Here is an 18,679-nt window from a genome sequence, read left to right on the forward strand (position 1 = left end):
AGAATGGACATACGTTATTGATTTGCTTACGCACATTCCTTTGCCTTATAAGCGCATCCAAAGTAAAGTATATTATGTACTATCATTGCTGCTAATAAATACTTAAACCCAGTTTTGTGTGGAACCGAGTCATTGTGGGAAGTGTTCATCATAAGATACCTGTGTACTGTATGGCCAGTAGTAATGTACATAAGACAGTAGTGGTTTAATGATACCATACTTATTAATACAGTCAGGGAATTGTACCCCTCAGTTACAATTGGTCCTTCGAGCCGGAGAGTAATTAGCGTAATATTAATATAATATTAATATTAACATGGCCGATGATGAACACTCCACAAACGGTTCTCCTAAGCTAGATCGCCCAGAGCGCAGACGGCAGCCACCTCTTCACCTAGAGGACTACGTTGTCAGTCCAATACCTAGCTTTAAAAGGAAGTTAAATACGGATAAAGTAACTAAAGCGGATAGTAAAAGTATGCCAAACCTTAACGACCAGGCGACCCCGCCAGTAGAGACCCTAGTGGGTTCTAACGTAACTGACCAAGCTCACGGTGGGGACCAGGAGGGACCTGACATGACTTTACCCCCCGACAACGCCAACGGGACAGTCCCCGGAGAGCTCCAGGATAAAGAAAGCGCTCCAGGGACGGAACCCGACCCACTACCAGAAGAGACGCACACCCAGGAGATGGATCTCCTCGGAGCGCGACAGGAGAACGGATCTCCAACGAGCACTGCCAGAAGCCGATCACCTCCGCCTGTGTCTTCCCCCAGCGAAGAGGACAAGATGCTGGCGCAGGCACTCATCGCCACCCTGGCAGCCTCCACCGAGCGCGAACGAGCTGCAGACCAACGAGAGCGCCTTCACGCGCAACTCCAAGCGCAAGCCCTCAGTGAACGCGAACATTCTGCAACCGAGCGAGAGCGCTTCCAGGCGCAACAAAGGAGTGAAGACGACCGCATAAGACTGGAGACCAGACGCCTTCAGACGGAAGAGAACATTGAAAGAAGCCGTGCCGAGGCGCAGCACGCCGCCGCCAATGCGCAGCGCGACGCCGCCAATGCCCAGCGCGAAGCAGCGCGCGACGCAGCCCATGCCCAGCGCGAGGCAGAGCGCGACCGGCTGCAGGCGCAGCTGATGGACAAATTGGTTGCCATGGCGACACCCCCTCACTCCGCACGGAGCTCCCGGAGATCGTCACGACAAGGGTCTAGGACACATTCCCCTACCCGACCAAGCGACCCGGGACCCCGCCAACAGGAGGATCCTGTCCACGTCTCCGAACCCCCTCGCCGGCCGGTCCATACGAGACCCAGCAACCGGGAAGAACCGGACCACGCCGAGAGACTGAACAGAAGACTCCAGGTCCTAGCAGAGGAAGAGGAGGAGGAAGAGGAGGAATGTCAAGCCGACCAGCAGCAACGTACTCTGGACCAGGAGGCCCAGTACAGCCCCGACCAGCAGCAACGTACTCTGGACCAGGAGGCCCAGTACAGCCCCGACCAGCAGCAACGTACTCTGGACCAGGAGGTCCAGTACAGCCCAGACGTCAGCCCCGAGGCACTGCGCTACAAACCCCCGACTCAACTCACGGGTGAGTTTGACGCACCGTCAGCACCGAGGAACAGCACCTGGGTACCCGACCTTCGGTACCCACCAAGTACCAGCCCAAGACGACACGCACGGGGAGACTCGCCCAGGAGGCCTCTCCCCCAACGCTCACCGATGTGCCAGCCATCCATGGCATCGTACCTTGGCACACCGACGTTCCCGGACTTCACACACGAGAACAGAGCACAGTACACAGAGCTACGAATGTGCTTAGAGACAATGATGTCCGATGTACCGGATGAAACGTACAAGTATGCTATCCTACTCAAGCACCTGAAGGTGCCCAGAGCGCACAATATAGCGCTGGCATATTCCAACTCTACTACCCCATACACCGCGGCTCTAGTAGCCCTCGACCAATGTTATGGACGCATATGGGACTACGTGATACAGGAGATAAGAGACATTGACCGTCTCCCCCCAGCCAGAGACAACAGAGCATTGGATGACCTCTCTATCAAGGTACAGTCCCTGGTAGGGATGCTGGGGTCCCAAAAGGAAAAAGGGATACACGAACTGTACGCTAACTCTAATGTAGAGAGAATATTAGAGAAGCTCCCTCCCGCCCGACAAGAGCGTTTTCGGCGGCAGAGAGACCACCGTGACCCCAACGGCCCAGAGGCATCCCTCCTAGACCTGTCTGAGTTCCTCGCCAGGGAGGTCAGCAGCTTACGACTGGACACGTTCGTATGGAGTGGACCAAGCCCAAGACCAGGACCTCGGGGATTAAATGATAACCGCCGGTCGGTGACCGTTATGCACCAAGCCGAATCAGTACAGCAGCACAGGAACCACGACACCCCCTCGACGAAAGAGGAGTGGAAGATTGAATGCCAGTACTGTGAAGGGGAACATCGGCTGTATCAATGCGACGATTTCAAGAAGCTGACCACGGATGAGGTGAGTCAGTGGATCAAGGACCACCGCCGCTGCTTCCGCTGCGCGCGCAGCCACTTGGCAGCTGAGTGCCGCTTGAAGAAGAAGTGCGGCAGGTGCGGCGGCGCCCACTTGGAGGTCCTGCATGACATCAACAAGCGTCCGACAGGACAACAAAGTGGGCCCGTCGCGGTAATGTACCATGCCGAGGCGGTGGCACCAGTACCAAAGATCCACCAGACCGCTCCCTGGTGTCCCGACTGCTACAGCAGACACTGGGAGTCACGGTGCTATTCGGACGACCGCGAGTCGGCACCACCCCAGACGATCCAAAGCAACCGACCAACAGGAGTGCTCCACATTGACCAGCATAGCGGGACCCCCCGAGTGCTCATCAAAGTGGTCAGAGTGCTCCTGAGCTACGAGGACAAGGTCCTGGACACTTACGCCGTCCTGGACGATGGGTCTGAAAAGACTCTCCTCCTCGCTTCCGCAGCAGCCCAGTTGGGCCTGCGGGGTGCCAAAGGTACCATGACAATACGCACCATCAGAAGGGACCAGAAGACCATAAAAGGTGAAAAGGTCTCCTTCAAGATAGCAGCGGTGGACCAGCCCGAGAAGCAGTATAGTATTACCAACGTCTTCACCAGCCACGACATAGGCCTGTCCCAGTACACCTACCCCATCCCACAGCTGATGGCCAAGTATGTGCACCTACGTCAACTACCTATACCGCTTATCGACGGCGCCACACCGACCCTGCTCATCGGCTCCGACCGCGCGGACCTCATTCTCCCAATTGAGGCGGCCCACATCGGACCCAAAGGATGCCCAGTCGCGGTTCAGACCCGACTGGGGTGGACGCTCCAGGGCCCCCTCTACGGACTTGACAGTCAACCCACGTCTACACGCTGCCTACACACAAAGGCGAGCGACACCGGCCACTCCCTCGTACAGCCCGTTGAGAGGCTATTGACATTAAGCGAGAGGCCTGTGAGAGAACCGTGGGCACAAGAGGGAGTTCGGAACTCCACCCCCCTCAGCTGCGCTCCAGACGTAGCTGACCTCGAACCCAGCACCCCAAGCAACTCCTTGACGGGGCGGCCGGGACCGGCCCCTCCTCAGACGGGGTACAGAGCAAACAAGAGAAACAGACGGAGGAGGAGGAGGCACAGCCAAGTACAGATCAAAGCAGTCTCAGGCCCGCTTCCTCCTAAGCCCCCCTTCATCCTGTCCAGTCGTCATGATCATAGACCAGTCACTACCCCGAGCTGCGTGGCCGGCCGGCCGCGTAAGCAAAGTGATCACTGGTGCCGACGGAAAGGTCAGAGCGGCAGAAGTGCTCGTCCAAGGGCGTACATACACCCGACCCGTGGCGAGGCTGATCGAGTCGCCAAGGCTCCCCGACTCGCTTAATGACGACCATGACCCCTGACTTTGTGAACTGCCCTACCCTCACAACGGACATTGAGTAGTGGACAGTGCGGTTAATCTGTCTCTGCTTATCTAATTAGGTGGGACTAATTAGGAGGCGGCTGTTACGAAGGATCAGATTAAACCGAATATATATATTTATTGATTGATATATATTGCATAATATTTGTATATCGTCTGATATCCCTTGTGTATTCTTTGTACATATACACGGAATATCCCTTTACCTAGTACAGACCATAATACTTCGTTCTCCTATTGGAAGCGACCCCCCTAGGCGCCACAGCCATACCCCCAATGCCGAGTTCAAAGTCACCGCTAAGACATGTCTGTACATGCCCGGCTTTGCCCAGGAATACGAGACAGAAATGAGGTTGGCACTAGATTATTCACCGTACGTATAAATACGTCGCAGGTGGATACAGCAGTAGTCTTGTCTTATCCTAATACGTTCGTTCAACGTATCGTTCGCTCCTTACTAGTAAAGCCTTCATCACGAGTCAACGACCAAGTGAAGTGAGCAACCGTGCATCTAAATAGAGCACTTATAACCGCGTGCGAATAGGATAGTAAAGTGTCAGAGCTTAGTGGAATAACGTCAAGTTCGACCTAGTTAATGTGAAGTACCGCGCACCGGAGAATCTACACCGGTGAATGCAGAGCCCTTTCCAGCTGGATTATTGCTTTGGTCCTGTGGATGTTGGAGCGGAGGAGAATCGTCTACTACCCACTACTGTGTGGGATTTACCCGTGAGGAATATCACTCGAGCCCGTCTCTTGGAGAGGCTGGCCGGCTTTCACCTATGCTGCACGCATAATTGGATTACAGCTGCTGCTTTCGTCTGCTGATCAAAGGAGTAATGTACCGCCTCCCATAGCAGGAGCTTATTGAGTCCCCGTTGATCCAGACTTTGCATTCGAACATTTCCTCCCCCTGCTGGCTTACAACCGGTGGGAACCCCTACCAGTATCTCCCGCTATCTTACCAGAGTACCATAGATATAATTCCTAAGATTCAGGTTGTATTATTATCTCCTGCGTAATATGAGAATGGACATACGTTATTGATTTGCTTACGCACATTCCTTTGCCTTATAAGCGCATCCAAAGTAAAGTATATTATGTACTATCATTGCTGCTAATAAATACTTAAACCCAGTTTTGTGTGGAACCGAGTCATTGTGGGAAGTGTTCATCATAAGATACCTGTGTACTGTATGGCCAGTAGTAATGTACATAAGACAGTAGTGGTTTAATGATACCATACTTATTAATACAGTCAGGGAATTGTACCCCTCAGTTACATTATTAATATGTTCATCTTAATGATTTCGATCCTTGAGCTGAAATCTAGGGGCATTACTGTCCATCTTTCTAGGTCTCTCTTGATTTTCTGATTAATCTGTGTATAGTTTGCCTCGTATAACCCCTCCACCCCTCTTGTAATGTTCACCCCTAAGTACTTGATCCTGTCCATGTCCCATTTCATTTTGTATTTTTCTTTGATCTCTATCGTTGGCGTGTAGTTCAGTGCTAAAGTCTGTGTCTTCGTCACGTTGAGTCTATACCCTGAGTAATATCCATATTCTGTCAGTAAATCCATCAGTGTCGGAAAGCTTATGTCTGGTTGCCTCATATATACTATCACGTCATCTGTGAACAGTCCCAATTTATGTTCTGTTCCCCTTATCTCCACCCCTTTGATGTATTTGGTCTGTCTAATTAGTTGAGCCAGTGGTTCGATGAATACATCGAAGAGCGTTGGCGAAAGACAACAACCCTGTCTGGTAGCTCTCTCTAGTTTAATCCGGTCCGTCAGACTACCATTTACCTTAATCCTTGCCGTCGGTTCTTGATATAATGCCCTAATTGTTTTCATAGGGTTTTTGTCTAATCCAAATTTCTCCAATACTTTATATAGAAATATCCAGCTTACACTGTCGAATGCTTTTTCTGCATCTAGGCTAACTAATACTGCACTTCCTCCTTCCTTTTGTATCTCCTCTACCACCTGGGCCCTGTTTCATGTACGTGGTTCAACTAAGTCGATCAAGATGTCCATTATCCAGCTTCAGTTAACCCGATGTTCGAAGCCGGGATTTTCCTGTTTCACAAAGGTGGATTCAGTCTCGTTAACTCAAGCCAGACTTGCGAGTCAGGCTAAATGCGCGCGGCCGTTTTAGGTGAAAAGCCAGCACGTATCGATGGCAGAGATCCTGATTCTCAACGGCATTGATTGATTAATTGATTTAAGACTTTATTGACAGATTGCAATACGGCTCAATCGCCTCGCCGACAAGTTAAATGCGTTATCTATAGGCTAATTCTAAGTCCCTCATTACCTCAATCAATCAGATTATATTTCTTTAAACTTGCCTGCTGGATTGAATAATCAAATGAGATCTTGCTAGCGAAAATTATTAGTTAACTGTTATACAGAATTACGATACGGCTCTCTTACCCATTGATTGATGTATAGTCAATCTTTTACTTATCTTCTCTGTGGTGTAACGGGTTCTTCTTTTGACTTTCACACGGACGACCGGGGTTCAAGACCCTAGTCTTTTCCTTCTTTTTGCAATATAGGAATAATTCAATTTGGTGCACGTTGAGAGCTATATAAAGAATGACATCCTCAATGCATGTAGATTTATAATATTTTAACTTAAAACCAGGCTACTTTGGCGTATAATCATTAATATTATATTCAAAAAAATCATATCGGAAACACCGGGATTTGAACCCCGGTCGCTGGATTGGCAGGCTTGAGCACTACCGCTGGGCCACTGGGCCAGATGGGATAAATTCATTGTTTATACATTAATGAACGAGAGACCCGTGTTTAGAATATCCTTTGTTTTGAATGAAGTTTATCTCTTTATCCTCATTCATTAATGTGACGTCAACGGCTCGTTCAATTTCTCAAATCCGTCAAACAGCGCATCTCATCAGACATCTTAATCCCAGTTACAATTAAAATAACCACATCATGTGTACATCGCACGAGCGAGCGCCACCGTCGCCACGGTATATATAACGTGCATTATTTAGGACAAAGTGAATTTAATATCAGCATTTTGGGTCTATTTTACATTTCAAAAGCCCCCTCTGGAAGAATGGAGCACAAAAACGTAATTCAGAATGGTATAATGCAGATCGTAGACTGTGGGAATAGTTTCAGGAAACGGGCTGTCACTTCTTTGCGGGGGCGTGGCGATAGTTCAGGCTAACTTGAACTTGAACTCTGCTTTCGACCAGGCTCAAACTTTTGGATATGTTGTCATGGTGATTTGGAAAATCCAGGTACATGAAATCGGAAAGTCCGGCTAACCCAGTTATCCAGCTAAAGTTATCCGGCTAACTCAGTTATCCAGGTACAAGAAACAGGGCCCTGCACTGTCTTCCTTATGTTATCCTGTGTCTGCCTTCCTTCAATGAATCCGGTCTGGTCCTCGCCTATAATATCTGTCATAAATGTCTCAAATCTTTTGGATATTATTGATGTACAGTATACATCTTGTAATCTACATTAAGTATGAACACAGGTCTGAAACTTCTACATAGTTCTCTATTTTTCCCTTCTTTTGGAATTGTAGTAATTATGGCTTCTTTCCATGAAGGTGGCATTGTGCCTTCTTTCATCGTGTGTCTGAATGCTGCTTCTAACATGGGGCTCAGTTCCTGTCTAAATGTTTTGTAGAATTCAGAGGGGAATCCATCGCTACCCGGTGACTTACTGCTCTTTGCTTTACTGATCGCATTCCCCACTTCTTGTTCTGTAATCTCTGCGTTTAATATTCCGTTCTGTTCCTTCCCTATCGATGGTAGATCTAATTTTCCTAAAAATTTCTCTATCTCCTCTTCTCCTGCTGCTATCGGTTGTGAGTATAGTTTCTTATAGTGTTCTTCAAATGTCTTCTCTATTTCAGCTGGTTCTCTTAGTATTTTGTTTGTGTTTGTGTCCCTTATTGTGTGTATTGTGTTTGTGTTGTTGTGTCCTGATTCGTCTAGCTAAAAGTCTGGTCGCTCTCGGTCCTCCTTCATAGTATGTCTGTTTCATGTATCTAGCTTTCTTCTCTATTTCTGTCAGCAGTTCTTTGTTTATCTTTCCTCTAACTTCCTTTACCTCTCTAAGTGTCTTTTGGTTCTTTGAGCTTTGGTGTTCTTTCTCTAATTCTTTCAGTTTCTTTATCAAGTTCTGGTATGTCTCTATTCTGGCCTTCTTGAGTAATGTCGTCTTTGCTATACATTTTCCACGTATTACTACCTTTAGTGCATCCCATAAAATGTTTGGGTCTACCTCTCCATTATCATTTTCTTCTCTGTATCTAATTATGTCTCCTTTTACTTCATTAACAAAACCTTTGTTATTTAATAGTCCTACATTCAGTCTCCAAACTGTATTTCTCCGCCTACTTTTAAGATTCACTGTCAAATATATTGCGCTATGGTCTGATATGTCCGTCACCCCTATCCTGCAGTCTACCCTGTATCTGTCCCCTGTTGTCATAAGAAAATAGTCTATCCTTGAATATGTTGTGTGTGGATGCGAATAATGTGTGTATTCTCTATCTAGTGTATGCATTTATCTCCATATATCCATGATTCCTAATTCTGCCATTTGTATATTCATATATTTGCTAATGTTTGTCCTCCATTTCTTTGTGCTTGTTGTGTCTATGTCATAGTTGACTGTCTGGTCAAAAGGAAATTGCTGACCCGGAAAATAAAGTTTTACCAATGATTTAAATGAGTCGACTGAGAACCAGCACTTGGTGGATCATATGATATAATATATGATATGCTACAGTATGATATGATACAATACGATATTGATATATGATATAATAGAATATGATAGAAGAGAACAGAAAAGTGAATGCATCTCTACAGTCTGAGGTAATGAGGGGTAAAGTACTACTCACTGCATGGCAGGGGACAATGAAGGATGGTGGCAGCATACTTTACGCCAAGCCTTGTTACCTGTCCAAACACACATAGTGGGGTCAAATTAAGTCAAGTCAGTCTAAATGTCTGTCGTAACACGGATCACTTAGAACAATTTCAAGGCTGATTTGGCCATGCCGACTGATGCTGAAGATCTGTTGGATGCAGGCTGTGGGCTGCAAAAGCTGTCTTACCTGGAGGCAGGTGTTTGGTTTGCACAAGTCGCCTGTGAGATTGAGGCGTGTAGTCCCATGTTTCTCCTGAAAAAAGACACGAAAGGGGGAGAAAAGGCTCTTATTAAAAGAAATATGATGGACTTCATTTGTATGGTACATGTTCAATACAGACTGTATCATGATGCTTCACAAGAAATTATACAATAACATAAAAGAGAAGAAATGAGTAGAGAAGAAAGAAGTCAAAAGTAATAATACATTTATAAAAGTTACAAAAGTTATAATAAAATCACCCTTGATCACCTGCAATGACCACAGCTCTCATTTAATGATAATTATTACCTGTTGTTTGTGAACAAGATGTGTTTGATCAAATACTATGAATTGCACCCCCCCCAAACACACACACATGTAAGCACGTGTTTGAAGAAAAATAATACTTTAAGACTCATTTTCAAGACTAAATTACTCTTTATGATTGAGATGCCATGATACTATGATACACTATGAATATGATACACTATGATACACTTGAGTCGCCAGTAGCTAAATGATGGGAAATGCTGTGCGATGCAGGACGAAATAATATACCATAAATGGCTGCCATGTAGTTGAAGTTGAAGAAATCTCTTGAAACATTAGCCATTGCTTCACGTTTAGAACAGTAAACATTTTCTGTAGAATTTTATCAATTTATATTTTATAAATACAATTATATTAAAGGTGCCATAGATAACATTTGTCCACTAGATGTTGCACTAGACTAGAGCACCATCATTGTAACACTTCCCCCGGTCCTGTGGGACCAGCCGGCAACCCTCCGCCCGGTTCGGTTGGTCCAGGACTCAGACATTCACAACCCCCCTTCAATACACTTCACACTACAACATTGGCAACCGGTGGGCTGAGCCAGATGTGGCAGATCTGGCATCAGCTCACGCACCTAATTAACATTGTCATCTGCCATTTATGTTTGTTATGTTCGTTGTCTATGTTGTCGTTGTTGTTTCCATTTTGTTAGATTTGTGTTCCCCTGTCTGTGTTTTGTACAGTAAATGTGTTTTAGTCTGTTGGTCTCAGTTTGTTCTATTGTTATTGTTTTCCCCTGTGTGCTCTGTGTTCTGTGCTCTGTGTTCTGTTAGTTTTGTCTACCACACCTGTGTCCTGTTTGTAATTACCTTTTGTCTCTAATTAGTGTTTGTATATTAAGTGTCTGGACCAGCAGTGACTTGCTGGTTCATTGTTTAGTTACCTGTGTATGTCAGTCATGTATCCTGTCTTGTGAGTAAAACATTGTTATCGTCACCACGTCGTCTCTTATCGCACTTTCCCCGTACTTGGTTCAACTAAGTCGATCAAGAGTCCCATTATCCAGATTCAGTTAACCCGATGTTTGAAGCCGGGATTTTCCTGTTCCTCGAAGGTGGATTCAGTCTCGTTAACTCGAACCAGACTTGAGACCCAGGATAAGTGCGCGCGGCCGCTTCAGTTGAAAAGCCAGCACGTATCGATAGCAGAGATCCTGATTTTCTAACGGCATTGATTGATTAATTGATTTAAAACTTTATTAACAGATTGCAATACGGCTCAATCGCCTCGCCGACAAGTTAAATGCGTTATCTATAGGCTAATTTTAAGTCCCTCATTACCCCAATCAATCAGATTATATTTCTTTAAACTTGCCTGCTGGCAGTAGGTTTATGGAATGGATAATCAAATGAGATCTTGCTAGCGAAAATAATTAGTTAAACTGTTATGAATAAGGATACGGCTCTCTTACCCATTGATTGATGTATGGTGGATCTTTTACTTATCTCCCCTGTGGTGTAACGGTTTCTGCTTTTGACTTTCACACAGGCGGCCCGGGTTCGAATCCCACTTCTCCTAGTCTTTTCCTTCTTTTTGCAATGTAGGAATAATTCAATTTGGTGCACGTTGAGAGCTATATAAAGAATGACATCCTCAATGCATGTAGATTTATAATATTTTAACTTAAAACTAGGCTACTTTTGCGTATAATCATTAATATTATATTCCAAAAAAATTATATTGGAAACGCAGGGTTTCGAACACCGGTCGCCCGGTTGCCAGGATTCAGCACTAGCCGCTGCGCCACTGTGCCAGACGGGATATACTCATTGTTTATGCATTAATGGACAAGAGACCCGTGTTTGGAATATTTTTCTTACCAAAAAATGAAGTTTTATCTCTTTATTCTCAAATGCATTAATGTGACGTCAACGGCTCATTCAATTTCTCAAATCCGTCAAACAGCGCATCTCATCAGACATTTTAATCCCAGTTACAATATCACACAAAAACCACAATCCACGCAGAGACACTTCAATTTTATGCTTGAATGAAACACAATCCCGGGCGCTCCGTTAAGCAAATCTACAGCGGAGGAGAATATATGAAACTAATCAGAGCCAAACGGCCGATAGGTTTCATTCATTAAAAATATCCCTGCGGGATTCACATTTGCAATGCGCCGTTATTAAAATAACCACATGCAGCGTGTATCGCGACTCCCAGCGCCGTATATGACGTGCATTATTTTATTTAGGACAAAGTAAATCTATAGGCTCAATATGATTTATTATCAGCATTTAGTTCTATTATTATACATTTCAAAAGCCCCCTCTAGGAAAACGAAGCACAGAAACGTAATTCAGAATGGTATAATGCAGATCCTAGACTGTGAGAATCATTTCAGGAAACGAGCTGTCACTTCTTTGCGGGGGCGTGGCCATGGTTCATCCGGCTAACTGAAGTTAACCCTGCTCTCGACCAGGCTCAAACTTTTTGATCTGTTGTCATGGTGATTTAGACAATCGCGCGTCGGGGAATGGGAAGGTCCGGCTTAAGTCAGATTTGACTGGAAATTATCCGGCTAACTCAGTTATCCAGGTACGGGGAACGGGGCTGCTCATTTCAAGCTTTCTCTCGTATTCACTCTGGGTTCAAATCACCATGCCGAGTAAGCGCACTCGTAACACATCATGTCATTTATCCAATCAGGTGCATTCCACGTGGGCAAATGGGAAGTAGGGAAGGTATACATGCATGCAACATGTAAACAACAACATTAATTTTGGACCTGCAAAAATGAATTATCTTTTCCGTTTTAACCTTTTTTTGATTATTATTATTCTAAACAGTCACACGGACCTTAGTGTGTGTTCTAGGGACCTCTGTGTTAGTTAGAATTGACGATCTAACTAAGGATCGAATCCCGACAGGTAGCAGTATCGCCTACCTTTTGAACTGGGCTAGTTTAGTGTGGGGCCCCCCCCCACTCCACAGCCAGAGCACTAGAGAGCAGCAAGCAGCAGTGAGTAGCGAGGTATAATGATGATTGCTAGGTTTTAGTGAGTTTTTCCTTACCTTCACGTGGGGTATGTCTGGGAGTGTTCGCATTGCATTAATTTATTTTGCATTTATTTTAAATTTGTTGGACCTTATGGTGTTCTTGTTTTGTTTCTTGACTTATTGTGATGTTTCTTCTTGACTTGTTTAAAGAAGATGTGTCCGGCCCATGGGGACATTAACGTGTGTTGTCGGGCCTTACAAATAAATTTGATTTGATTTGATTTATGGTAAATCATAAAAATATTATAGTCAAACTGGCCGAGGAGGTAACATTGTTTGTCGCCGAGTTGAGAGCTCCTCAGACTACAGCCAACGAACGTTCGACAATGGCGATCGCCTAGAGCAGTGGTTCCCAAAGTCGGGGTCGCGACCCAAAGGTGGGCCGCGAGCAGCCACGGGTGGGCCGCGAGATGATTAAAAAAAAAATTAAAAATAAAAAAAAATTAAAAAAAAAAAAAAAAATTAAAAAAATATATTTTTTTTATTTTTTATTTTTATTTTTATTTTTTTTTATTATTATTTTTTTTTGTCAGGCCACTGAACTTAGAAGCAGGCCAGGACAGTGTTTCTAGTTGTATTCTAAAATTCTATTCTATTGTATTCTAAAATGTGACTATATGGTTTTATATTAACTTAATAAATAAACAAAAACGAAAAATCTACTTATTTCAACGAACATTTCAAACTAAATAACAGATTATGCACATAAAACGCTGAAAACAACCGAAGCAACAATAGTATTTTAATGAGGCTATTATTATTATCATTATTATTTTGCAACAAGTTAGCCCTCTCATAAATAGCACATATAAATGAATAACTAACTTGAACTAACTTAATAGGATTGAAGTGATATTTGGCTTAAAAAATCGGTCGACTGGCAAAAAAAAAAAAAAAAAAAGCCTGACGATGTGCATTGGGCCGCGGCTCTCTGACGCATTATTTTCTGGGCCCCGGCCTGAAAAGTTTGGGAACCCCTGGCCTAGAGCGAACTATTGGAGATTATTATGAAGAGGACAAACGGTGATGATCTATCCATAACATAAGGTGCTTTTTCACCAAACTACGTTGGATTCTAGTATTTTCAAACAGGCTGTTTGGATGTACGTTCCTGGATGTAACGTTACCCTGGTGCAGCTAACGGGCCAACTAACATTATATTTATTGATCCTGTTCTGACCTAAGACACTTGGAACAAGACAGGGTTTTGGTGGACCTGCTGACAAAAGGTAACGTCTATTTTACCGAACCCCATCATAAAACATGCCTTTGTAATTATCCCAGCATCGTAAAATGACCCCTGCCCCCCCCCCCTTGGTGGCTTTGTGAATAGAAACATAGTCGTGTTTACCTTTGACCTGGAAATAATATAGGTTTCAGGCGAGCAACCCGCACAAAAATACGCATGCTGCACAAAACACGTCATATCTCGCGTGACTGGATTATTTTGAAACGGGATGATTTTTAGCATGGGATAGCACACGAACGAAGGCATGTAGAAATACCTGTTGGAGTATAAATAGTGCATGTCAAATGAGCCATACAGTACTATTGTCTCCATAGCTATAATATAGAATATACAATGGGTCTGCAAACATCGTGAAAATGGTCAAAAAAGCTGGCTCCAGGAAGTAAAGATGGAAAAACAGCATAGCAGTCAAAGAGTTAAACAGTAGTAATGACACAGCTGGTCCCTGGCTGGGGGAAAGTTAGTTCTCAAACAAATGGAAGATGGACTGCATTTATGCAGAGCTTTTCATCAATCGTCAGACCATTCAATCGTCACATTCACCCATTCACTCACACGCTGATGGCGAAGGCAGCCATGCAAGGTGCTTGTTGGGAGCAGGCAGGGGCTTCAGTGTCTCACTCAAAAACACTTTGATGTGAAGTCTGGAGGAGCCGGAATCGAACCATGAACCTTCAGATTACCGGATGACCCCTCAACCTCATGAGCCACTGCCTCACCAAAATGTTTATCCTTTCAACCTCTTAATCATCGGGCAAAAATGGGGCTATATTTTTGTTTTGTTTTTGACGATTGCATACCCAAAGTAATTTGCGATTTATTATACTTTATACTTATAGCACATGCATGAGTCTGGTCTATTTGGAAAGGTAACATTCTGAAGACAAATCACTTTGAGTGCTAATGACATAGAGTAACAGAGGTTTTAACACACTGAAGTAAACATTTTGTGTACTCACATTTCTGTTTAGTGGTTGCCAGATGCCTGTTTTTAAGTTCCAGCTGAGAGGTAGGAGCTGGAAAACATAACGGTTCCAGTCCAGAGCCCGAAGTCTTATGTAGTACAGGTCCAATGTTTATAAAAAATCCGAAAAATTACCGGTGATTATCCAAAATGGCTTCTTCTGCCCCTTTCTCCTGGCAATCAGCGCTAGTCTGGGATCGCTTTCGGAGCACACTCTCCTTGGCTACAACAGTGGTCAATAATTTTTGCCATCAGTGGTAATTAGTCAGTTCAGGACCGTTTACAACCGGATGTGGTCACTCGTCGGAACGGCTTGTCAAATGACGCTTGCCGGATATTTCGTCTTGTAACTCGAGTGTGGTGACGATCGAAAGGCGTCAAATTCAACTTTCATACCATATATTGGTTGATCGGCGAAAAATGCATCCCGGAGCCGGAAGACAAGTGCAAAGTGCCGCGACGTTCGTGCGAGTGTGTGACGGGCCGTCCGATGCTTAAGAGGTTTTTAAGGGAGACATTAGCATAATCTATCAATGGGTCCCTGAATTCCCATGAGCCCCTTACTAACAGACAAATCTAACTAGGCACAGTGTCTGGACATACCACATGGACTGTGTGCATGTCATCAGGCCGGCATACGGGAGTTGGTCCTGTGGACTTCACACACACACCCACTGAGAAGGTCGCAGTGATCCGTGATGAGAGCAGCATCTCCCGACGAGCCTCTCGTTCCATCACGTCCAGCTCCCACACTGAGAATTAAGATTAAGATTAAACTGGACTTTGAAGAAGTCTTTATTCATTTGCACACATTGACAATGTCGTCATGCAGTGACACAAACATGCGATGGGCGGCACACACAGATACACACACATGTAAAAAAAAATTGGGTCGCAGATGAAATGTTTCTCTCTGCATTTAACCCATCCCGTCGTCCTTCCCCATGCAGCAGCCAGGGACGTGACAGCGTTAGCGATCTGTTCTGCATGTTTTTCCATTGGGTTTGTCTTATCGGGAGGGGAAACCCTTGCGAGCACGGGGAGAACATGCAAACTCCACACAGAAAGGCCCGGGAGATACCCCACCTGGGTAACTGGCAGCGTGGCAACCAGGCCCCTGAGCGGGAATCGAACCCTGGACCCTGGACCTTCTAGCTGTGAGGCAACAGTGTTAACCACTACACCACTGTGCCGTCTCGAATGATTGAATGAATGAATGAATGATTGAATGAGAATGATTGCATAACCACTTTAACCCTTCTGCCTTCTTAGCAATGATTTTGTGTATTTAGCCTTTTTTTTCTTCTTTTTTTTTACAACGGTGGCTGTGTTGATGATTATGTCATGAAATTTGGTCCGTTTGCTTATTTTTCATATATTTACATAATTTGAAAAGATTGTATTTTGAAAATCTCTAACAGAAAAGTTACCCATTTGACCACCCTAGTGGTTTATTTCATGCCATAACCCCAACCCTAACCCCAACCCTAACCCTAACCATAACACAAACGGGAATATAAGGGGTTACAATTCGGAAATCTTTGGAATCTTTGACAGATATGTTGAGTTAGGTTCATAGTGATATTCATAAAAAAATTATTGGAACGAAATATTACAAATTAAGCTTTTTATGACCTTGAACGTGATGCAATCTTTTCATGCACTAATGTGCCAACTCTGTCAGTTACCTAACAAGGAAGAAGTGTTAAAGCAACTTTATGGTTCATACAATATTGTTGTGTATTGCCACAGAGCTCCACCATGGAGTCATGCTCAGAACTACAATGGCATTTTTGTGACGTGGTTTTTACAGTGATCAAGCTTTACCTTGAAAAGTCCTCTCAAAGGGACACCTGGTCCACGTCTGAGATCCTGCAGTGAACTGAAGAACATACAGTATGGATGGTTAAAGGGATACTTGTGATGTTTGGAAGCCTAGCACTGTTTCTTACTTATATCATAGTTAATCGGACACTGGTTTTCACAGCAGACATTTTAACCCTTAAGTCACCCATGTCGCAGTTCTGGTCAAATGGGTTAGGGTTAGGGTTTTCTTCACCTGTGTTTTTGGATAGCGTTGGCTATATTTTATGTATATGCCAGGAAAGTAGCTCAGTATCACATCTTGGTCTCACATTACAATAATCCCTGTTTGTTTTTAAAAAACAATCACTATTAAGTGCGTGAACAACAAGTGTCACACCTTTCACCCTAGTCGCAGAACTGGACAGGTTAGGGTTAGGGTTAGAGTTAGGGTTAGGGTTAGGGTTAGAGTTAGGGTTAGGGTAACCCTAGGGTAACCCTAACCCTAACCCCCTAACCCTAACCCTAACTCTAACCCTAACCCTAACCCTAACCCCAACCCTAACCCTAATTTAAGAAATGGTTAAATGAAAATGAATAAATATTCGATATGTATGGTGAGGACTGAAGTTAATAATGATATTCATGAAAGAAAATTGGAACAATACATGAAAAAGATATGTTTTACTGAGATCGAAGTTTCGGTCACTAGGGAGACAGGTAGTGGGTTTTTTAAAGGTTGACTCAAGGGTTAATGTGCTATAGCAGGGTAAACACGGCAGTAAGCCAGCCAATGCCCCGTCTTGTGTAGTTCACATGATGAATAACAGGAAAAGACTGAGAGTTGCTGATTCTCCTTCCTAAACTGTCTCTGTCTCCATCACTGGTGATGGGAGATGCCGTGCTTTCATCCTGTATTGTACCAGACAGCTAACACAACTCCAAAGGCCAATGAAAGGATATTAGCCATGGTCTGTGGCTACAGTATGTTGTGAGCAACTGTTCAACAGGGTAAAGGTGATGGTGATAATTACCTTCACACACAGCTGAGGGTGTGGATCCACTTTTGTAAATGTTATCTGAAAAATAAAGGTTGATATGGAGTCTTGTTAACAGTGGTGGAAAGTAACTAAGTAATTTTACTACTGCATGCACAGAGAAGAAAAATGTATGTATCTTCTTGTCTAACTCCAGGGTAGATGGCAAATAAGCTAATTTCCCAAAATGTTGGAGTTTTCCTTTAACACATTCCCGGCCAACCACGGACATGTCCATGTTTCGGATCCAACGGTTGACGGCCAACCACAGACATGTCTGTGGCAAGGTTGTTTTGGCTTTTATTCCATTGTAATATCCCACTCAATGTCACCCTGCGGCACTGCAGATTTAGTGCATTACCGGCCAGATCCTCGTAGGGGCGCTGTCTCGATAATGCAGTGTTCCCTGTGGCAGAACAGTGTTTTATTTTTTTTTACTTTGAATGGACTTTCCTGCTAGGCTGAATCTATCCGTGTAGCATGTAGCATGGAATACCTTTTGCGACGCCGAATTCAGCGTGCAGTAAAGGAATATATCATCAGCCAATGGACATATGGATCTACCAGATGGCGATCGATAACTGGGAAATGCTTTTTGCAGTCCAACCGGCCCACGGTAAGATCTTTTTTGCGTAAATTACACGCTGATCAGGCCTTGTTATCATACACAACCAGGCGATCAGCGAATGTGGCTACTGAGGCTAACGCCGTTATTGGTAATCAATAATCAGAAACGACGTCCCCCGCCAGCCCCCCCTTTCATGCATTCATGGTGGAACATGATATCGATCACATGCATTTTGATTTTTAGCTCTAGCTTCTGTAGGGCCGAAACGCCATTCGATTGAACTTTATTAGCTTAGCAGCCTGTATCTCGTTTTGCAGGAAATATACCAGACCAATCCCATATAACGCTTATATTCAAGACGCTATAAAATGGAAACGTATTGATGAAAAAATTATTTCTTTAAGCCATTTTGAAGGGACGGTTTATAGTGTCAATTGACAATGAGAATGGAGAGATAGCAATACTATAAAGTATAGATTTAGCTCTACAAACAGCCTCACGCACAATGAAAGTTTGTTTTGATTTGCTGGCCGTATAGAGTAGGATTAGACGGATCCAAATGGCTCCGAATGTGTTAAGGCAAGACGGTACCCCCGAAATCGCCTTTTAGCTTTTTTTTGACGATATTGAGATTTTGT

At 44.3% G+C, this 18,679-nt stretch overlaps 1 protein-coding gene across 2 annotated transcripts in view; it reads right to left on the reverse strand.

The window, feature by feature from the left end:
- The window catches only part of il17rel (interleukin 17 receptor E-like), a 67,451-nt gene that overhangs the window by 8,833 nt on the left and 39,939 nt on the right, over window positions 1–18,679 (reverse strand). For both annotated transcript variants that reach the window (XM_084330785.1, XM_084330784.1), the window contains exons 11-15: window positions 17,471–17,515; window positions 16,461–16,515; window positions 15,237–15,385; window positions 9,067–9,132; window positions 8,851–8,908 (exon numbers count right to left, since the gene is read on the reverse strand). In XM_084330785.1, the coding sequence (XP_084186911.1) occupies window positions 8,851–8,908; window positions 9,067–9,132; window positions 15,237–15,385; window positions 16,461–16,515; window positions 17,471–17,515 (373 nt within the window). The remainder of the gene's footprint in view (window positions 1–8,850; window positions 8,909–9,066; window positions 9,133–15,236; window positions 15,386–16,460; window positions 16,516–17,470; window positions 17,516–18,679) is intronic.

The sequence above is a fragment of the Notolepis coatsorum genome (assembly GCF_963971535.1).
Source record: "Notolepis coatsorum genome assembly, chromosome: 15".
Classification (NCBI taxonomy): Eukaryota; Metazoa; Chordata; class Actinopteri; order Aulopiformes; family Paralepididae; genus Notolepis; species Notolepis coatsorum.